This window comes from Tachysurus vachellii, chromosome 3 (genome assembly GCF_030014155.1).
Source record: "Tachysurus vachellii isolate PV-2020 chromosome 3, HZAU_Pvac_v1, whole genome shotgun sequence".
Classification (NCBI taxonomy): domain Eukaryota; kingdom Metazoa; phylum Chordata; class Actinopteri; order Siluriformes; family Bagridae; genus Tachysurus; species Tachysurus vachellii.
Genome location: NC_083462.1, coordinates 13980644 through 14004536, shown reverse-complemented (window position 1 = coordinate 14004536; position 23893 = coordinate 13980644). Strand labels below are relative to the sequence as shown.

General features: G+C 37.5%; 1 protein-coding gene across 1 annotated transcript; it reads right to left on the bottom strand.

Annotated features, from left to right (window-relative positions):
- Positions 1-901: 901 nt before the first annotated feature.
- slc2a3a (solute carrier family 2 member 3a) lies at positions 902-22934 on the bottom strand. The gene is made up of 11 exons (XM_060865856.1): positions 22603-22934; positions 22078-22171; positions 17493-17591; positions 14491-14651; positions 12268-12508; positions 11716-11878; positions 6754-6941; positions 6556-6660; positions 5300-5398; positions 5003-5206; positions 902-2842 (listed from the first exon to the last, which is right to left on the bottom strand). Exons 2-11 carry the CDS (start codon positions 22090-22092, stop codon positions 2477-2479), a joined length of 1641 nt encoding a protein of 546 aa, XP_060721839.1. The 5' UTR covers positions 22093-22171; positions 22603-22934; the 3' UTR covers positions 902-2476.
- Between the last annotated feature and the right edge of the window lie 959 nt (positions 22935-23893).

The following is a 23893-nucleotide window of genomic DNA, read 5'->3' as shown; positions in this document are numbered from 1 at the left end:
GTACTCTCTTCTTCACTTCTCTACCACACTACATTAATTTGGACATTGCTAGCAAGGATTTAAACTCATTCACCTTCCTCACCTCGCTCCTTACAACCACATCATTGCCCTATGTCTCATTCACATGCATGTACTCTGTCTTGTTCCTTCTGACTTTCATTCCCCTTCCCTTTAGTTCGCACTTCTACTGTATATCTCTAGGCTCATCTCAACCTCTTCCCTACTCTCACTACAGATCACAATGTCATCATAGTCCATGGAGATTCCTGTCTGATCTCATCTGCTCTCAACCGGTCCATCACCATTGACAAGGGTACAACTATATTAATTAATTAATAATTACATTTTACTTTTTCATGTATTAAGTAAATTTTTTATCTTAAGCCTATAACCCAAGTCATTCTACAAGGATATTCTCTCTTATCTTGGGCTATTTTAAGGCATGTACCACTCCAGGAAATCTTTGCTGGAACCATCTGGGTTCTGGAGTTCATTTGCATTTATAACCTGTGCTGATGTAGTGGTTAGGTTTTAGGAAATGATTGTTGTGTGATGGCATTATTCTAATTTTCAGATTTTACACATTACAGAAGCTACAGATGAATCTTTTCAGGGTTCAGTTCTTCAGTTACATAAAAATGCTTACTACTTGATTTTCAACCTAAAACTTAACCGTCCTGTTAAAGCTGGAAACAAATTTCCTGTTTCAGTACATTATTGTTGTAAATAAAAATAATAAATCTTACAACAGTTCACAACCACTTTATTGATTTATTCACATCATAATAAGAGGGACAATCTGTTACACTCTGTTTTCAATGAGGGGAAAAAATAATCAGATAATTTTATATATATATATTATGATTACTATTATATATGTAAATTATTATATATTCTTCCATCTTAATTTCTCTTGTCAGATGTCTTGTAGAGGAAGCAGCAAAAGAATCATCAAGAAAAAGCACCAATAAAAATTCAAATATAGATACATTTAATTAAAGTTTAAAATATGTATTTATATCAAAATACCTCTATAGCTTTGCACACTAAATGGTGTTTACAGTGAAGCCACTAATGTAGGGGGTGATGGCAATATATGAGTAATATTTGGTAATATTATTCTTTACATTCTATGACAGGGGTCCTTTGTTTTATCCAGAAAGAGCTGCATATGACTGCAGATTTTTATTACAGCCGAACTGCAGGTACACTTGATTATTGATTGAAAGGCTGCTGAACTGATTAAACAAGTGAAAGCCTGCAGCCACACTGGCACTTTCTGTATAAGAACATGGGATTAGACCCCTGTGTATGGCATAAGAAAAATAAAGGTTTGGTTCCATTTTAGGCTTCTAAAATTACTTCTCAACACATAGTTTGTTGATTAGCCCCCTGATTTCACGTGGAAAGCACACACAGACCTAAAACACACACATTATCTGACCTTCAAGGAGAAAAATCAGATACATTAATTGCACATCATCGAAACAAGTAAGCATCACCTCGGTACAAGACATACTATAATCACACTTTTGACATTAGAAACAGGAAAAAGCTAGATATTTCAATGCTCTTTTGGACCTTAAAAGTGCACAGCAAGAAATACATTTCATTTTACACAAATATATCTGATGGTCAAAATATCAAACAAGAAAAATAATTTTAAAAAATCAATTACATGCAGGCATAAATAAACAATTAAATTAATTAATTAATTAATTATTGTGCACACAGATGATGAAGTACATCACTAAGCAAGCAAGGTGAAGTTTACATTTCGGTACCATAAATCCCTCTAAACTGCCTCAGTTTTAAACATTTCAATTGGTGCAGCACAAAAACGCTTATACAATAAGACGAAAAAGTAACAATTTTCTACCTTTTCACACAAAATATTTCAGAAACATGTTATGTGTATGTCTGGGAATTTTAAATAACCTATATATGAATTAATAGTTTGTTTGCAGGAGCGGTTACTGTACTTTGAATTCATTTGCACTTGTCGAGGCCACATTCTACACTAAAGGATAATTATGTTCTCAATTATGTGAAAGCATTACTACTTAGTGCTTACTTCCATTACTGAAGCAACTATATTCATTTTTAAGCTCCTAAATACTTTTTTCAAACTAATTTTGTTATAAACTAATTATGTAATTATATATATATTTTATTTAAATTTAATTAATTACTTTAAACCTAAACCTGTTTCATTATGTATAATATGCACATTGTAATGAAAACTGAATTTAAAAGTACTAAAAATTCAAAATTCCAGTCCAGACCAGTCCAATAATAATACAATCCAAGTAATATGTGAGGATTTCATTGCACTAGCTCCATCAAAACAGAACAATGACTTCAATACATTTTACTGACACTGTGGACAAAGTGTCTATCTAACATCAAAAATAAATAAATAAATAAATAAATAAATAAATAAATAAATAAATAAATAAATAACCTTCAGTTTTAACTAAACACTTTCCTGGAGAGTAATATTCGATTTGTCTTCTGCGGTAGATGTAACTAGTTGTGTTGCAGACTCGGGTTTCTCCTCACCAGTCACACCTCCTGAAGCCATGTTCCCAGAAGAACTTGGTGTCTCCTTTGCTTCAGAATTTGCTGCCACCAGTGGGACTTTCTCCTTTGCTGTAGAGCTAGGCCCTGTGACCACATCAACCTCTTGTAGACTGGTGCTTGGTGGAGGAACCCCGCCGAAGAGTTGAGCTATCTCTTCAAAGGTTCGACCCTTGGTCTCAGGAACGCGGAAGTATGTGAAGATGAAGAAGAAGACGAGTAGGACCGTGAAGATAATGAAAACATATGGCCCGCACAGTTCCTTTAAGTAAGATTCATAGATGTTAAAAATACTCCAAACAACAAAACCACACTCACTTACATAATCCTCAAATATAAAATGACAATACTATATAGTACAAATAATAATATGGTATTTCCAGCCTTTGTTCTGGAATACCTAATAAATGCACTATAAATAAATGTAACCAGTAGCTTGGTGGTTGCATTTCACCTTACCTAACCACCAAGATTCAGGTTGATTCAGCAAGACAAACAAATTCACCAGACCAGAAGACAAAGAATTTGGTTTATTTAGATTCAACTCTCAAGGGGGGCACGGTGGCTTAGTGGTTAGCACGTTCGCCTCACACCTCCAGGGTTGGGGGTTCGATTCCCGCCTCCACCTTGTGTGTGTGGAGTTTGCATGTTCTCCCCGTGCCTCGGGGGTTTCCTCCGGGTACTCCGGTTTCCTCCCCCGGTCCAAAGACATGCATGGTAGGTTGATTGGCATCTCTGAAAAATTGTCTGTAGTGAATGAGAGTGTGTGTGCCCTGTGATGGGTTGGCACTCCGCCAAGGGTGTATCCTGCCTTGATGCCCGATGACGCCTGAGATAGGCACAGGCTCCCCGTGACCCAAGGTAGTTCGGATAAGTGGTAGAAAATGAGTGAGTGAGAGTAAGAGATTCAACTCTCATAAAGACACTAGTTTCTTCTCACTTTCTACATATAAGTTTTCAGAGACCTTGGGGTGTAACAGTTTGTGTCCATCGGTGATACAGGTAACCTTAATTTTTTGCTTTAATCCCTACAGGCTCTGCAGTTGTGGTCAGAGTTCCCTCACTCTAGATCACTGAACTTGTGAAGTAAGCTAGACCCAGTTAGCAGCCCCCTGACAGACAAGTTTGTGTCAGGACTCAGCCTGGACTTTGGCCACATGCTTTTGTTTATGTTCTGTGTTCACATGTCTGCCCCACCCTTTTTTACTCCTCCCCGCCTCTGCACACCTGTTCCCTATTGTTAATTGTCTTTATTATTTATCTGTGTATTTAACTGTGCCGCGTTGTCGATGGCGGCGCGGAATCCTCGTCTCGTGTTTAGTCTGGTCATGTCTTTGGTTGTTGTGTCTTTGTCCCTGTTTTGTGTTTTTTTAGTTAATAAATCCAGTTTATTTTACCTATCCTGCATTTGGGTCTGTTTTAATTGCCGCGTTGCTGACACTACGTGTCTAACATGGTATCAATATACCACCCATGTTGAGCTTGTTACGTTATGTTAGCTGGACCACTGTTTTTTGCAGCTTCCCAGACCTCACTGCCTATCTAAGCAGCTGACCTGAGGCTAAGCCTTCTATCCTCTTGAGACACTGCTCAAAGCTAGTGTACAATGTACTAAAACATGGGGTTGGAGCTTTGCTTTTCTACTAACTCTTCTTGCAACTATTCAAGATTTTTTTTTTCCTTTGCTAAAGCTTCCCTCAAAGTGACAAACTGATGTGTGTTTTTCTGTGCCGACCTTAGAAAACACCAGATGAGCGTTTTTCTGTGCCGACCTTAGAAAGCAGTCTCCAAGCATGCTCAGATATTTCTTGTGCAAAATGTGCAGATGAAAATGCAAAAACAGTGCACCCTACTGCTGATAGAAAGCTGGTAGAATGTAAGATTGAAAATATTTCTATGGTTGTTCATCTTAGCAGTTATCAGCTTACAGTGCGGCACATTATTCGAATTCATCAACCTCAGAATGGAAGCAGCCGGGATTTGGATGTATAGCTTTGGATGTGCAGCTCATTGTATCTAATTTGTTCATTTTTGTCATATTCACATTACAGCACAATGAATTTTTTTCTTTGCATATAACTTTGGAAGTTGGGATTAAAACGCAAAGTCAGCATGATGCAGAGAGGATTATGGGCCATGCTCAGGGGTCCATGCAACAGTAGCAGGTTGATGTGTGCTGGGGATTAACCCCAAGTAACCATCTGATCAACAAACCAAAGCCTTGACCACTTGAACTACCACCGACCGTTCTTTTGACAGTGTCAGTCAGGATTTCAGAGTTATACAGTGTACAGAGCATAAAGAGAACATTAAATAGTTTTGTGACACCACATGACATTCAGTCATAATAAAAAAATCAGTGGATTTTTGGAAATAATCAGGATTAGTTGGATGCATTAGAATCTAGAGTAACAGCACTAACCTTTAATTTTGGGAAACTGATGCCCACAAGGAAGTTGGCCGTCCAGTTGGAACATCCTGCAACGGCCATAGCAGCAGGACGTGGTCCTTGGGAGAAGAGCTCAGCAACAATGAACCATGGGATGGGTCCTGGACCCATCTCAAACATAGCCACAAAAGCAAACACTGCTGCAATGCTGACATAATTCAGAGATGGGATGTAGTTCTAGTGAGGAACATAGGTAATAAAAACAGGTCATGGTCACTGGAAAAAAGGATATAAAATGTATGACATCAGTAAAGATGAAGTGTAACCTACCAATGAAAGAGTGATGGTCATTAGCAGGGCACTGACTGCCATGCCAGCCAAGCCAATGAGGTGTAAAGTCCTTCGTCCAGCTCTTTCAACAAGGAAGAGCTTTAAGCAAAAGAAGTGTGACATGAAAAGCACAAACAAACAAGCATGCTCTACTGTACATATGCATTTACAGGATTTTCTTCTTAAAGTGTAGTCAGTCAGCCACGACCTGTCTGGGGTCCAGTGATGATATGCAGTTTTGTGTATTAGCTTTTCAGCATATAGATTAATAAATATAGCTTATTCACTTATATTATATATTACTGGAGTCACCCATGCCTTACTGGAGTTTCTATTTATCAGTGCTTAAGCTTAACTTGGCTTTACTTAAAACAGATTAGATTAGAATCTGACTCAAGACTTGAGTCAGCTTTGTGAAGTTTTTGAAATTCTTGCCTGGATACGGGCATGAAAAAAAAAATGACTACACAAGAAATGACTAACCCTACCCAAGGGTTATTCCAAACATTCATTCAAAGAGAAAACCTGCATTTTACAAATTCCCCAATTTGTGTAGTTTGACCACTGAAGTTGCTGTTGTCAGCATTCCTGTCAAAAGAAGAAAGCCTACATGCGGGCGGGTCAGGACTGGCAGTTGACCCAATTGCAGGGATAACAAAAGCAAGACTGGGCAGAAAACACAACACAGCTAAACAAACGGGTACATAAAATAAAAAAACAAAAAACAAAAAGGCGAGGACTCCGCGAAGCCACATGGAGGAAATAAATAGACATAATAATTAAACAATTAGAAACAGGTGAGCAAAGACAAACACACGTTACACAACGCACGTTAATGTTCCGGCAGAGAATGTCCAAGCGAGTCCTGACAAGATCAGATATGTGAATGAAATTCTATCCTTGAATAATTTTCTTCACCTGTGGTCAAGAAAATTATTCAAGGATAGAATTTCATTCTCTGTACCTCACATGCACAGAAATTCACAACTGTCTAAGCATTGATCAAGTTTCCATTTTGTTATTAACTTTTGCCATTATCCCAGCTCTCTAACACAAAACTTTCAAAATGAGAAAAGAAGTAAACGTTGGATAGCAAACAGGTCATGGCTGACCAAATACAATACAATACAATACAATACAATACAATACAATACAATACAATACAATACAATAAATAAAGAAAGAAAACAGTTAAAAGATTTATTTACCCAAATTAATTTAGGTGCCAACAGTTTTAGCTAAGCTTGTATACTTACAGATACCACAGTGAAAACAGTGTTCACAATTCCAGCTCCGATGGTAGCATATATTGGCTTGGTCACACCAGCAGACTTAAAAATACCTGTTGAATAGTAAAACACCTGAAAGAAACACAGTTAAGTACACAGATGTGCTTTTTAAATACAGACTATTTGTTAGATAATCTGGTGAGATTTGCTGTCTGTATCACTCACAGCATTGATCCCGGATAGCTGCTGAGAGAGCTGAAGCATGACAGCGATGAGAAGTGGCTGACGATACGCGGCTGTGCGGAACAGCTCAGCGATGGTTGCCCTCTTTTCCATGTTCATTTTTACACTTTCTTCCTTCATCTCCTGCATGTCTTTTGACACGTCCTCGCTGCCACGGAGACGAACCAATGCTAAAAGATAAAGCAGTGGTTAGTTATTCTGACTGTTTACTATAGTTTGTCATTTTACATGAAATCAGTTTGACATGTTATTCATCATACATTCATTCATTCATCTTCTACCGCTTATCCGAACTACCTCGGGTCACGGGGAGCCTGTGCCTATCTCAGGCGTCATTGGGCATCAAGGCAGGATACACCCTGGACGGAGTGCCAACCCTATTCATCATACAATTAAACTTAAATAATTTTATTAAACGGGTGAAATTAATCCAGAGTCCAGAGTCAGAGAGCAGATTGCTTTGATCTATGTACAAAGGGGATTTATTAAGCTTCAGTCAGTTAGAGATTCATTTCAAGACAGACCTTGAACAAACAGACAAACAGGCACAAGATAACATTTACATTACAGAAGTGCTTTGTGGTCTTCATCTACTATGTCCTCATGCTAGTTCAACAGGTTACTGTCTGTTATTATGCCCCACAAGAATTCTTTAAAAATAAGCAGTACTTCTTAAATTTCTTTTTGAAGTGGTAAGTCTAAATTCCTTGTCTGAAGATTACTAGGGAAAGTTTACTCCTCCACCTGAGTGCAAGCACAGGGAAAGTCTTGATGCATGCCTTTCTTGTATAATGAGGCAGGGTGGCTCAAGCTAAGTTGTCAAGTGCAAAAAGCTTAAAGTGTGGACATGGATTTAAGTGCCTTCAGGTAGGTGGGAGTGGGTAGATCTTTGGATTTGTAAATAAACATGAAAAACTGGGTATAAAAGAAGAATAAAAAAGGACCCATAACTGATCCTTGTGGGACACTTGTGGAGAATTTGCATGAAGCAGATGGAGACCCTAATACATGATATAACTTTCCCTCTAGGTAAGTAACCTGTACTGTACATACAGTGACACTAATTCCAAGGCTCATGAGGATGTACAGGAGAGTTCACGTGGCAATAAGCAAGAAGAATGACCTTGCTTGTTATTCTGGGTAAGAAAGTGATATAACCAATAGCATATTTAGTAGCCACTCTCTAGTTGCTTGATGTCTGAGTTATCTTGTGTAGGCTTTTCAAGTATAGGTTTCAGGATAACCCTAGCTATCTTGAAGGCAGAATTTGCTTAACCTTTTGGCTTAAGGAGAGCAAACATGCAGAGGATGGGTAGATGCTTTCAGCCTTCCCTTGTAGGAGGATGTCTTAGCAGCCATCATATGCAAAAAAGTGATATTCAAAAAGACTTGGCATTTGTAAGCAATCTGGCTTCAAATTGGCATACTCCACAAACTTTCAGCACTCAATCCACACAATCCATATGTTAATGTATGGATCTCAGCATGTCTGACATACAGTATCTCATAGAATTGAGTACACCCCTCACATTTTTGTAAATGTTTTATTATATCTTTTCATGTGACAATGAAGAAATGATACTTTGCTACAATGAAAACTAGTGAGTGTACAGCTTGTATAACAGTGAAAATTTGCTGTCTCCTCAAAATAATTCAACACACAACCATTAATGTCTAAACCGCTGGCCAAAAAAATTGAGTACACAACTAAGTGCAAATGTCCAATTTGGGCCCAAAGCGTCAATATATTGTTTGTTCACCATTATTTTCCAGCACTGCCTTAATAACCCTCTTGGGCATGGAGTTCACCAGAGCATCACAGGTTGCTACTAGAGTCCTCTTCCACTCCGCCATGATGACATCACAGAGCTGATGGATATTAAGAGACCTTGTCCTCCTCCACCGTCTGTTTGAGGATGCCCCACAGATGTTCAATAGAGATTAGGTCTGGAGACATGCTTGACCAGTCCATCACCTTTACCCTCAGCTTCTTCAGCAAGGCAGTGGTCGTCTTGGAGGTGTGTTTGGGGTCGTTATCATGTTGGAAGGGAGAGGATCATGCTCTGCTTCAGTATGTCACAGTACATGTTGGCATTCATGGTTCCCTCAATGAACTGTAGCTCCCCAGTGCCGGCAGCACTCATGCAGCCCCAGACCATGGCACTCCCACCACCATGCTTGACTGTAGGCAAGACACACTTTTCTTTGTACTCCTCACCTGGTTGCCAGTACACACACTTAACACCATCTGGACCAAATAAGTTTATCTTTGTCTCATCAGACCACAGGACATTAGGTCCTTAGTCTGCTTGTCCTCAGCAAACTGCTTGCGGGCTTTCTTTTGCATCATCTTTAGAAGAGGCTTCCTTACGGGACGACAGCCATGCAGACCAATTTGATGCAGTGTGTGGCATATGGTCTGAGCCCTGACAGACTGAGCATTCATATGTCTATTTCCCAAACAAAACCTCTGGATATGATGTTGACCATGTGCACTCAACTTCTCAACAGGCGAGGCCTGTTCTGAGTGAAACCTGTCCTGTTAAACCGCTGTATGTTCTTGGCCACCATGCTGCAGCTTAGTTTCAGGGTCTTGGCAACCTTCTTATAGCCTATACCATCTTTATGTAGAGCAACAATTCTGTCATATGAAAAATATATAATAAAATATTTACAAAAATGTGAGGGGTGTACTCACTTCTGTGAGATACTTTAAATGCTGTCATGAATTGCTGTACAGTACATCCCTGGAGATCTGCATCCCCATGTCAAAATTGTGTGATCTTCCTGGGAACTTCTTTGATTTTATGCTCATCTGTTACTGTGCACGCTCGAGTTACACTGCTAAACTGACTTAGTCATGCAAGTTTTTCACTTGCAACATCAGGAGTGTCTGGCCATTTCTATCTTCAGAGGTCACACAGGTACATGTGAAGGCCAGTTACCTTGAGAATCAGATCTAGGCAGGTCTGCACTTGCACAGCAATGAATGAATGAATGGATGGATAAATTAATGAATACAGCTTTGGAAAATGCTTTTACAATTCATAGCAACACAACATTAAGTTCTCTCATTTACATGACCATCACACAGTGTTTTGGTACATTTCCCATTTCTACACAATGCTACTTTTTCTGTAGCACAACCAGCTAATTGTCTTCAAAGTGAAATTACCTCCAGTGCTAAAAGCACTACACCAGAGAGAGTAATGGCCACACTGCATTTTACTTCCAGCATGGAACATAATTTAGCGTTTGATGTAATTTTTTTTAAGGGCTCATCAACATTAGTAGGAAAAAATATAAATAATAAAATCCTTATGCCATTAAATATATGAAATTGAACAGAAACAGTTAATTGCAGTAAGATCAGGTTGAGTGAAAAAAAAAGTGACATTTAAAGTAAAGTACAAGTTTTATAACCTGTTGTTGCTCTTTGTGCTCCAGGACATCAGTCTTAGTCTGGTGTCTGCTCTATAGAGGAAGTATATTTTACATTTTAGGGCCTCAAATATTAATATAATCCTTCTGTAATTTAATACTTATTGCTCAGTGATCAAATTATTTGCTTCTGTCTGCCTGAGACAGGATGATAATGCAGACTCCTGCAGAATGATATGCCCATATTCACTCATTTGTAATGTGGGCAAATTCTATAAACATCCTCATCTCACCAGCAATGTTCATTTAAAAATAGTAATTAAAATTTTGCAATTTAGAACCTTTGATAGCTCCAGATTTCCTGTATTTGGAAGGTCTCTAGCTTTAAGAGCTGTTTCATGTTCAGGAAACATTTTTGCACATCACATATACTGTATTAATGGAAGTTAGTGTTGCTTCTTCTTCTTTTACTTTTGGCTTTAACCGTTAGGGGTGGCCACAGCGAATCATCTGTTTCCACCTAACTCTATCCTCGACATCCAATACTCTTGCACCAATTACCTTTATGTCCTCTTTTAACACATCCATATATCTCCACTTTGTCCTTTCCCTTGACCTGTTACCTGGCAGCTCCATCTCCAACATCCTTCTACCAATATAACCATCTCCCTCCTCTGTACATGTCCAAACCATCTCAATCTAGCCTCTCTGACCTTGTCCCCAAAACAGCCAACCTAAGCTGTCCTTCTGATGTGCTTATTCCTAATCCTGTCCATCCTCATCACTCCTACAGAGAACCTCAACATCCTCATCTCTGCTACCTCCATCTCTGCCTCATGTCTTTTCCTCACTGCTACAGTCTCTAACTCATACAGCAGGGTTGTGCTCACTAATGTCTTGTAGACCTTTTCTTTGATTCTTGCTGACACACTTCTGTCACACAACACTCCTGACACTTTTCTCCACCCAGTCCAACCTGCCTGTACTCACCTCTTCACCTCTTTCCCACACTCCTTATCACACTGGATGGTTGACCCCAAATACTTAAACTCCTGCACCTTCTTGACCTCAGCCCCTTGTTACCTCACTGTTCTACTTCCCTCCCTCTTGTTCATACATATGTATTCTGTTTTACTACGACTGACTTTCATTCCTCTTCTTTCCAGAGCAGACCTCTACCTTTCCATTTGTTCCTCCACCTGCTCTCTACTCTCAATACAGATCACAATGTCATCCGCAAACATCATTGTCCACAGCAATTCCTGTCTGACTTTATCTGTCAACCTGTCCATCACCATAGTAAACAAGAAGGGACTCAAACCCGATCCCTGATGTAGCCCCACCTCCACCTTGAACTCCTCTGTCTGACCATCAGCACATCTCACTGCTGTCACATATCCTAAACTACTATGACGTACTTTTCTGCTACTCCTGACATCCTCATACAGTACTACAGCTCCTCTCTCGGCACCCTGTCATACACTTTCTCTAAATCCACAAACACGCTATCAGCATGATTACTAAAAAAATTAGAAATGAGATATTAAGATAAGGAGATTTCACCTTTGCGAGCTTGTTCCTCTTTATTTTGGTTAATGAGAAGATAGCGTGGACTCTCAGGGCAGAAGGGCAGCAGCAAACATTGTATTACCGCAGGGATCACAGTCAGAGCCAGCAGCACAGGCCACAATTTATCTGAGCCCAGCAGAAACTCCAGGCCAAAGATCTATGCAGCCAAAATGTTAATTTGAAGCACAGCAACATATAAATATTAGCATGTCAACAAGAAAGAAAATTTAGACAGCATGTGTTAACATAAATTAGTTTAGTTAGGCTGAAAAGGGACGGATTATTAGAAAAGACAAGTCACAGACAGTCAGGTTTTCTTAGCATTAAAAATGTCCAAAAAAGTAAATTATAGAACTATTTTAAATTAATTAGATTATGTTGTACAAGTAATTTGTATTATAAGTTTAAATGGCTTTGTAGTTGCAGTAAATTAATAGTCAAATTATGTATTTGGGTGAAACTATTAATAAAGCAGGATATTTTTGAAAGATAACTATATACATTCCATGATAAACCACACAATGGCAGGCATGTGAAATGATTCACCTGTGCAATCAAGATCCCTACTACCACGCCGAGCTGGTGTAGAGTCCCAAAGGCTCCCCGGAGAGGCGTTGGTGAAACTTCCCCCACATACATAGGGGTGAGACCAGTGAAAAGGCCACAGAAGAGGCCAATAACCAAGCGGCCAGCGATAACCATTTCAAAAGAAGAGAAAAGCGTGCAAAACCCCATGAGTCCTCCACCGATCAAGGCCAAAATATTCACCAGAAACATGGAATTGCGTCTGCAATAAACAAAAAGAAAAAAGACTATGAGAGTGTGTGAAATAACAAACAGTAGGGATGACTCAAAGAAGGGGGTTCATCAAGAAATAGCAGTTAAAACAAATAAGACACAACAAAATAAATATTAAAATAACAGTTACAGGGATGTAAAATATAATACAGTAAAAGGCAGTAGTCATAATTATACCAATGATCTCTGAATGCACTTGAAGGGCATGCGATCTGGTGGTGTGCTAAAGGACTGTAACTAGTAGAATATAATGATCAAGATGGTCACCCAAAAAAACATGGAATAACTCCCTGTGAAACATTGCAACATTATTCACCATGTTCTTAGGTTTAGGACAACTAATCTTAATGAGGAACCTAGTGAACCCATAGTTCTGTTGTACCTAGTTGCATACTGTATGTCCATTATCTCAAATGACACCACTGTGCCGTTTGTCTGAACTTGTTGGTAAATAACTGTGAAACTATAGTTGGTAAGACAATCTTTGTGAGACAGGGAACTTTCTTTTATCTCCTGCCATCCTGAAAAGTACTGTATTGTCGGAATGACTTAGGATTTGACAACATCACAAAACTGGTATGAAGGATTTGATGTCAAGCCAGCATGAGCTAAATTCGGATGATATGCCTTTTACCATTTACCATTCTGAGGCATAGCTCCATGCTTCCTGGGAATTGGAGCAAATGTCCTTGCAGTGGGATGACAATTTGTTCCTGTTTGTTGAATATGAGGTTAAGTACAGGCTCAACCTACTGGGGAAAATTTCCTTAATCCTTAATAAAACAGCATTGAGGGGCTTACTGCTGCCACGGCGGTTAGCAGACCAGTCGTGCCAAAAAAAAAAAAGCAGCAGTATATCTATTGCAGTCTATCCAATCTGGTAAAGTATGATGACAGTTGTCACTCAAAGGTGCAACAGGGTGGACACCTCTAAGGTACCCTGGAGCTTGGTGGATTCCCTCTGAAAACCTTTCATCTAGTAGGGTAGTAAGGGCAACAAATGTGCAATAAAAAAGGTCCACTGATGTGACCCTATCTAAAAGAGGGGTTTTAAATACTCATTTGGGACCACTGTTATTCTGGAAGCATGTGAGGTTTTTCTTGTTATGTCCAGGGGTAGGAGAACTTTCCTAGGACAGATGGTTTCAGAGCAGAACTAGAATTCAGAGCTAGGTCAAAGGCAGAATTGAAGCTTATATCCTTGCAGCTTAGTCATTAGAATCCCTGACTAATGTAGGATGAAGTTTCTGAAGACAAGACTCTCACTGGCAAATGCTGTCCCTTCTGTATGATGAGGGAAAATATACTTGCATTGTGTGCAGGAGTAGAAAGATCGGATTGATATCCGATTCGCCAAGACTCATTTATGTGGACTAATATAAATGGAACAATTTTAACAAATCAGATATCTATCGGATCAGAGAAAACACATGAAGTGACCAGGTGTAAAAAGGCCCATAGACTAAGCTTTGAAAATGGACAAAGTTGTAAAGCTTTAGGAGCTTGACAAGGTTTTTAAGGATTATCTTTCAACTAGCACAGCTCCACAGCCGAGTTTCTACAACAATCTTTTCTATGATAAAGTGAATGGAGGTATTAATAAAAGTGTTAGTAAAGAAGAAGAAATGTGGTATTAATGTGTATCAGTTTATGATTTCACATACACATTATTGCATGTAATTCATAGACCACACCCTGTGACAAGTGAGTGTCTTGATATGATCTGCATGAAATAAATCAATATATAAAACCAGTAGGAAGCAAGGGGTGGTTACCATAGTAACTGGAGTAACTGTCCCTGGTTACAGGCCTCAGTTTAAAGATGCAAAAGTGCCTCCTATCATAAATAATAATGACAAACTGACAAGTGTACTCTTTTTGTGAACAGTGTTTTTGTGGCCAGGTTTAAATATTGGCTGAGAGACTACTGAAGAATCAGTACATGAGTGCTAAAAGATTTTTCTCACTGACCGTCCAAACTTGTTGGCAAGGACACCAACACTGAATGAGCCCACCATTCCACCCACGCTAAAGATAGCCACCGCAAAACTCCACACGATGGTGCACACGCCAGGGTCGATGGGCTTGCCATAACGTTCAATCCATGTGTTGTTGAAGAACGTGCGCAGTTTCTGATAAACAGAAAGAAAAAAATAATTGCTACAGTATAATAAGGTCAGTGATACAGAGATAATTTACTTGGTTCATAAACATGACCCCAGATCCCTGCCATGATATAATCATAAAAGCAGATTTATGGGATTTGATAAATTATGCAGGACAATTGATAAACACAATTAATATAGACTAACACATCAGCACGACATATACAGGAGAAAACATGCATTTTTAATGACAACATAAAGCTTATGTGAGGAAGTGCTAAAGATATTGCACAGCATTGCATTTATAGCTGAATATATTACCTGATCTGCCAACCATTACACATTTTGAGATGAGTAAAAACACCACATTATGCTAGTGCTATGCACTGCATATCAAGTTTTGCAGTTTGCGCTGGAAGTTGAGGCTGTGAGTATGTGAGCTAGCATGCTAGCATTCATATTTTCCTTTGGTTTATTTCCCTGCATGAAACACCAAATGAATTGCCACTGTATGATTTGTGTATCATTTGTGTTATCCCTGCTCTTTCTCTGATCTTACATGATTTCAGTTTAATGTATAATGATTCCGTATGATCCAGTGTTTGTTAGGAAAATGTTTATAACAGCGCTTGACTAAAATTGAAACAACCAGGACTACAATTTTCTTTTCCTGGATTTTGTAAATCAAAATACATTTGCAAAGGGATCCAGACTATTCCTCCATGTCATGTCTTTCAAATAAGACTAGAAGAAGAACAAGCTCAGCCTCTCAAAGCCACCTACGAGGCACTCACACCATTCAGAGCCAACAGCCATCTGCTGCCATAAAAGAACACGTGATAATACACCATGGAAATGTGAACATTGCTTCCCAAGTCTCAGTTACAACTGTGATTTGTCCAGGAAAATACAAGGGTTTTTTTCTGGGAAATTAGTTATTTTATGCTTACACAGGAAAAGGCAAACATACTTTGCCACTTATATGTGCAGAATGCAGAATATGGCCTCAAGACTTCTCATCTGCCCAGGTCCTGTAACCATCCTGGATGAGAACCGATCATCCATTATTACTAGGATTTTCTAAGTCCTTTTTTTCTTACTGAAAAGACTCCTTAATGTTTATACCTTCCACATTGCCCACTGGACTGTACTTTATACATGCCAAGCCCATTAACTCCAGTTTACCCATTATCCATCACAGAAACCCAGGATAAGGACAAATACAGTACGTGCACAAGCTACATGCATTAGGCTGCATATGACACCAATAATCTTTCAAACCCTGAAAGGACTCCAGCACCCTTATCCATATCATAAAGGTGTTAAAGGAATCCTTACTCAACGCCGTGGTAATACACCAAAATGCATTGGTCTGGTTTACTCAAAAAAAAAAAAACCCTTCCAGAGATGGGACATCAAACACTAAATTTCATAAACACAGCCTTCAAGGAACTGAGGAACTGTTTGGATGGTGCAGAACAAATATTCTTCAGCAGGTTTACTATAAAATGTAGATAATTCTTGCCAGAGTAGTAGTATTCTTGCATCCAGTCTCGAACCTCAACTCTACTAAACAGTACATCACCAGATCACAGAGCACTAAAATCACCTTAGAATGGTCTCCAGGCTTTGTATCCAGGATTTTTGTACCTTAACCCATATGGGAATAGTTCATAACTTCCAGGGTATCTCTCTCAGTGTAACCAGGAATACAGTTTGCTGAGCAGAAAATGCTGGTGGCTTTCTCTATACTAACCTGAGCCTCTTTCCATCTGCTCACATTACTTTTTGTAACATTGACACTGACTTTAAATGCCTCATTGCATCAGGTCCCGGAATTGCTTGACTAAATGTCTGAGTCACCATTACTGAAAGGATTCCATTCCATTTGTTAAATTACCGATTGGATCTCTAGTCTTTTCATTTAATGCTTCTGCCCACATTTCCTGCAAAACTTTATCTGTGCTGTCCATCAGACGACATATTTTTTAAGAATTATTGATCCATCTATAATAATTAAGACCAATCAAGCCAGTTTCCCACATTTACAGTTATCTCCATTGTATAAAACTGCACCAATTCTCCATGTATCTCTGCACAAACTATATTCAAGTTGTCTGAACAATGTGGAAGTTGCTCTGGATAAATGTATCTGCAAAATTCCTTGAATATAACTTAAATGTGTATCTTTTATGTCACCCTTACATATCCTCAAGGTTTATTCTTTGGATTACCGTGTAGTCTAATTACTGTTACAAGATCACTTTGAAGACACATAAACTGTATAATATTTTATAAAGCATGAATTTTATTTAACGGATACAAAAAAATGACCATTTGCCTGAAAGGTTAGTAAATGCTTTTTGATAATTTAATTTTGATAGGATTAAAATAGATCTTAAACATTTACTAGTAAATTTTTCTTTTTACCTTTAAGTAGTAAGCTTAGACGTTTCTTTCCCTGAACACTAGAGGGCGATCTGGCAGGGCTTCTATGTTATTGTTTAATTTGTTTTCACTTGTGCTTGTCCCGCCCACATCACTGTCACCACACCACGCCCCATACACACCTGTCACCATGTTCCCCTGATTGCCTCCTATATATACCTATATAGTGTTGTGTTTGTTCTTTACTTTGTATTTGTTCTCTGTTTTGTGTTTTTATGTCTAGCTCATGCTCCTGGTTTCTTGTTTCTGTGTTCCATGATGTCTTATTCCTAAATTCCTAGTATTTTACTGTAGCTATTTGTTTTGTTTTTTGTTTTTTTGTTAATAAAATCCTTCATTTGGGTCTGAACTCTATGCCTGTAAAGGCACACAACTCTGACAATAAAATTCTAAAATGATCACACACACACATATTTTTACCTGCTCAGGTGCATTGATGACTCCAGTGTTATAGCCGAACTGCAGGGAACCGATTACAGCAGTGGACAGAGAGAACAGAAGATAGCATGTCACTTCCTTCTGTAGAGGAGAAAAAGAAAGAAATTAAATAAAGTAACTCTTGCCTTTTTGGTAGTGCATTGCTACAGAGATGTAAATAAATTACAGAAACTCAAACATTATACAAATATAATACTCAAAAGGGCCTTGGTCCACAAAGGAAGGTCTAGGGACCCCCAGGATAAAATAGAAAGTAACCAGAAGGTCTAATCTTTCTTATTGTGTATTTGTCTAGTCACCTGAATTGAATCATTTTAATCCAGACTTCATAAACTCATTAAAAATGATTCCAATGATGTCAATAGAAAACTAATTGGTAAAAATAAAAAGCACAAAGGCTTGAAATAGACCAGAGGTATAGCCAGCCTAAGATCTAAAGAGGTTTAATATTCATAAAATAAATATGTGCTGAAATTCTTTGAGTTTGGTTTTGTATGTAAAGCTCCCTGCAAAACTGCAAAAGATTTGAGCAGCTTAAAAATCAAGGGCAATAGGATGCTATAGTGCTGAAACAACAAAATCCACTGAACCACATGATCCTAAAGCTAAGCTAAGGTTCTCAGTTTATGGCCTTATATTCACCTTCACATCACATTTAAAGTGTGAAAAATCTGTGCAGTGTCAAATACACGAGGATGAATTTACCACCTCTGGAAGGACTGGTAAAGATGGCTGGAGAAAGTAAGAAAATGGATGAAATATTTGGAAATATGGGCAAAATATTTATTCTAAAAAAGCCCTTTGGTAGGTTTGAATGCTGCATGATAGGTTTTTTAAATATCCAAACAATAAAGTACACAAAAAAGTATAGAGTATTTGAGATGGAATGCTAGTTTGTTCAGCAGAGTTAAGACAGACAGACAGACAGACAGACAGACAGACAGACAGACAGACAGACAGACAGACAGACAGACAGATAGATAGATAGATAGATAGATAGATAGATAGATAGATAGATAGATAGATAGATAGATAGATAGATAGATAGATAGATAGATCTTTAGCCAAAGAGCTTCCAAAAATATAAAGAAAAACCGAACTTCACAGCCCTGTGCTGCAAACTCCTAAACAACGGAGAAGAATGGAGGAAAAAGGAGAATATTGAGTTAAAAGTAGAGACAGAGGACAAGAAAGGAGAACTGAAATGTGACCAGCACAGCATTGACTTAGACTCAGTATTGACTTACATATTGCATACACAAATGTTATGATGTGGTGTCTGTAATATTCTTTTTTAATATTATAATATATTATATTATATTATATTGTCTTTATACATTTTATAAATTCATTCATTCATTTATTTATTACATGCAAATATAAATACATTTTGGGAATTTTTAAATGGAAACCAGCAAAAAATAAATAAATAAGTAAATAAGTAAGTAAGTAAGTAAGTAAATAAATAAATAAATAAATAAATAAATAAATAAATAAATAATCTATATTTTAAAATAATCTAATAATAAATATCTTAAATACTTAAAGTATTAAATACTTAATACTTAGTGTACCACTTACATATTTACCATAAACAAGGATCATTAAACTTATTTATTAGTTTTTAAGCTTTTTTTTTGCTAATTTGAAGCATTTATTTCTGAAAAGAAACAGATTTGTCATACACATAGAATTAGATTGCTTAGAATTATTTATAAGTTCTACAAATAAGTTTAATAATTTTAGATTTGGATTTTTGCAATTATATAATAATACACTGATCATATTTGATTACATTTAAGGTATTTGGGCTTGGTTAAGATGTGAATTTTTGCAATTTGGTTATTTAATGTAACTATTACATACATCTGTGTAAAAAAACACACATAATACTTACTGCAGTAAAACTGACAACAGATGATTATTATATTCATAATTTAACCTTACAGCATTAGAAATAAACCCTAGCATTAAAGAGAGCAGATAGAAATAAACTTGGTTTAAGAGAAAAAAGTAAATTCATGAAAATTAGGATGTTACCAAATTTTGAATTCTGCTCTTGTAAAGAATGCTAGTGGCTTTAAACTTGCTGATCTATTAAAGAACTATTGTGGAATAAGTTTAGATACTTCTCCATACTTTACACCCTTATTTTCTTTCTTGTTTCATGTTATTTAGGTAAAACCACTAGACAATATTGCAGTTATGGGTGAAATTCAGCAAGGGACATGAATTTTAGCAAGTATCTATTTAGCAATGGTTCAACTATTAACACCCAAGCATCGTGTATGAACAGGATTGTCTTCACACGGTTCTACTTCATTAGTGTTTCTACAGTAACAGCTGATGAACAGGAAGAAACACAAGGCAGGCTATGGAGTGAATAACTGTTTATAGGTCATAAAAAAGTTAAAACCTTTAAATTAAGAACAGAAACTTATGTCATACACATGACTTACAACACTAAATGAATAAAAACATGGCATGTTCTTAAACAAATAAAAAATGTTGGCAAAACATGAATAAATAAGTTGATTTCTTGCAGATTTTTGAGATGCACAAAAAATTAACCATAACCATAACAAGTTTTTTCCAACATTAAGTAAAAACCAACAGAACTACTAAAAAAATGAAAAGAAAAACTTTCAATAACCTGATTACAAAAGTTTGCACACCACCCAGAGCACATTGTAGCAGGCAGGTTACTGAAAGCTTTTCTTTACATTGTAGCAGCTCATAGTATGATGCTGCCACCACCATGTTTCACTGTATTGATGGTATTCTTTGGGCAAGAAGATGGTATATGGATGGTGTTCTTTGGGCAATAAGATGGTGTATGGATGGTGTTCTTTGGGCAATAAGATGGTGTATGGATGGTGTTCTTTGGGCAATAAGATGGTGTATGGATGGTGTTCTTTGGGCAAGAAGATGGTGTATGGATGGTGTTCTTTGGGCAATAAGATGGTGTATGGATGGTGTTTTTTTGGGTTTTTCTGTGCTAAACATTTTTTAAAATTATGCCCAAAACATCCTACCATGGATTCATCAGGCTATGAACCATTTTGTCATATGGTTTAGGGTGATTCAGGAGGGCTTGAATTATTGAAACAAAGAACCGCTCTCTAGCCACTCTACAAAAAAAAAAAAATATCCAGAAATGTCAAGAATATCAGAGATGCTGTTACATTCAGCAAGTGACCAGTACTTCTCAGATATTCCTGAAACGCCTTAAATGTTGCCATTGTGGTTCCCCATTTTGTCCATTTGTTTACGATGTCTTTCAGATTTCCAAGGTGGATCTAATTTTTTGGAAACTCTTTTATACCCCTCTCGTGATTAATACCACTTGACTTGACAGTCTGATGCCATTAAAATCCTACAGAAACAGCTGATATTTATTTGGGCTTAATTCTGCTTATCTTGGTCTGTATATTATATGACATCAATATTTTCTGACAAGATATTTACTTCATGTTTTAGAATTATTAGATTATAAAGTATTTTTGTTCAAATGATCAAAAAATGACCAAAATGAATAATGTGTAATTACATAGTCACATTATTCTGTTATAACAAGACATTTTAAAATGAAAATAAAGTGATATAACCTGACTATTTTGGCTTTGCATTATTTATGTATACTATTAAGCTCATTGTGGGCCAGGGCTTCAGAAGTAAAGCAGATATCAGGAAAATCCTAGAGAAACAGCTGATCTTTATTCGGGTGTAAATCAAGAATCACGTCATTATTCCCAGGTGTATGATACTGACTTCTGAACATGACTCTGATTGTGATTTGTTTAAGTCTCAAAAGATTATTGGTTATTGTCTATTAGTCATTTCTGTTCTGTGAACAGAAATGTGAACATTTCTGTTTGTTTTTTACTTGAATTTTATGAGTCACCTTGTCACATTAAGGGTGACATGATTAACATCTGACATGATTAACGTTTGACAGATCTGCTTTACAGAATTATTTTAGTCTGAGCATTTGACGAGAGTTTTGTTTAACTGATCCAAATGAATGATATTACACAATCAGACTATTGTTTAACGACCAGACATTTCTATTACTTTTCTATTTATACACTGGTTTGACAATGCACCTTAAGATCAGCAAGTGATCATATAGTATTCAACAATATACCTTATGTAGTATGTAAAAAAAAAATAAATAACTGACAGCAATCTGTGCTCCTACAGATAGTGTAGACATATATAGACTCTTATACATAGACTCTTATACAGAGATGGGGGACTCAAGTCATATGACTTGAATCGAGTCAGACTTAAGTCACAAATTTGAGACCTGAGACTTGCTTGACAAATATTAAAAAAAGACTTGACTTGACTTTGACTTGACATTCATGACTTGAGAATTACTTGTGACTTGCACGTGTGACTTACTCCCACCTCTGATATGTATGATGTAACCCATAAACAATTCCCTATAATCTTAATTCACTTTTTTTTGTCTTATCCATCGACTAAGTACATTTTCATTTAACCTCTGGAATCATGTATTCTTACACATCTCTTGGTGTATGTCTGTAGTGCACGTCCTCACCTTCTCCCCCTCCATGATCCAGTGAAATGGGAGTGGCAGCAAGTCGAGAACGCGCAGATTTGCACGAAGGTTCCGATACCAAACGCACTTTAAGCTGAAAAAACAAACAAACAAAAAATCATGCACATTACAAATAAAGAACGGAAATGATACAGGACGCAAATCTACAAACAAACAAACAAACAAACGAATCAATAAACAAAACGAGCAAATATGAAAAACAACTCGATGTGCATCAGACCCACATACAACAGGTGCCTGATTACTGGAATTCATTCACGTTTACATTTTAACACTACTGAAGGTTTGATGTTTGAGCTCGTGACTGTTACATGATGAAGCATTTCGTCTTAACTCGTTGTAGAATTACTCCAGTAATACTGTACATACGCCTAGAGTGACATTACAGACGTTCAGTTATGTTAACCGCAATGCTGTTGTTATTAGCTCAAAACACTCGTCATCATTTTGCGCAAATATTAAAGAGCGCATGGAGCGCGCGCGCTTTACCTTCCCCGGACGTACCTTGATCCGCCCGTGCGCCTGTCGCTCTCATCCACTGGTTATCGGTGAGGATTTTCGTGTGTATTTGTCACACTAGGAATACGTGGCGATTCTCACGTTGCCCTTTGACGTATAAAATGCCCCCTTGGTTTGCTTCAGCCAATAACAGCAGTAATCAGCCTGACCTCTGCTTTCCCCAAACCCCCTCCATGCGCTTTCATTTATTCAGAACGACGCATCTGTGCGTCGGGAACTCGTGACATTTCGCCAATGATACACGGTCACACGGAGAATCCGATACTTCCCGTGATGCTTTGTACGCGCGACCTTGAGGAGCGTCGGATGGTGGATGCTGCGGATGCGATGCGACGCGACGCTATTTTCCACCCGCATTTCCACAAACCCCATAGTGCTATTGGCTCGTAGTTCCTACTCGAGCCCATATTGTTACGTGAGCTCACAGCACGAGCCAATCAGAGAGCACAAGTGATGCTCTTAACTAATCCCGACAGAGGTGGCGAAATACAGGTGGGTTTAAAAAAAACGCACATACAGTCAAAATAAAAATATTTTCAGTCTAATTATAAATACTGTTTTGTGCTACAAAATTGTTAATACATTATGCATTAATGTATTGCATTAAAAAAAAAGCTTTAGTCTGTATAGGATGTTATTCTGTCTCCAGCACTTTTTGTTTATTTATTTATTTATTGGCAAAATCAATCCATAAAAAAAAACATGCCTAAAGTGTACATGTAATGCATTCCTTTTTTTATTTTAAGGTATTCTCCTACAAGGCAAGATTTCATCCCAGATCAAATCTAACCAAAAAGTTAAAACGTTAAACGCGTTTAATGGAATAAATATTTGCATTAAGTGTTAATTATTACATAGCACGCGTTTTAGTTTGCAGTCAAGAAATCTCAGTATTATCTGGGGATTAGTCAGGTGTAACTGATTCTGTAAATTCCCAAGAATTCTGCTTATGATTTAAGTGTAAATGTCTAAGCTTTTATTTACTTATTCATTCACCACTTAGTTGTGCAAACAAGCAATATTGAATCTAGAGGCCCAGATTTTGATGTTATATGAGTCAACATTTGGGGAGCTTAGTGTTTGGTGGTGAATGAATCAATGGAGTTTGAAATATACAAATAAACCAACATGGAGACATGACATGAAGACAGTCAGTGACTCAGCATCTATCCCACTTATTATTGTCAATCACTTCCAGACCCAGGTTGTGCATCAGGAGCGTTGGCCTGGAGATTGATTGGAGATTAAAAAAAAACCGCTGCTTCCTTTTTGTTTC

What these genes read in the sequence shown, in the direction of transcription:
- slc2a3a (XM_060865856.1), bottom strand. An exon ending in AGAGGAACAAGCTCGCAAAG is followed by an intron (nt 6,942 to 11,715) that starts GTGAAATCTCCT and finishes TTTATCTTTTAG; the next exon opens with CATTGGTTCGTCTCCGTGGC. An exon ending in TCAGTTTCCCAAAATTAAAG is followed by an intron (nt 2,843 to 5,002) that starts GTTAGTGCTGTT and finishes TCTTACTTAAAG; the next exon opens with GAACTGTGCGGGCCATATGT.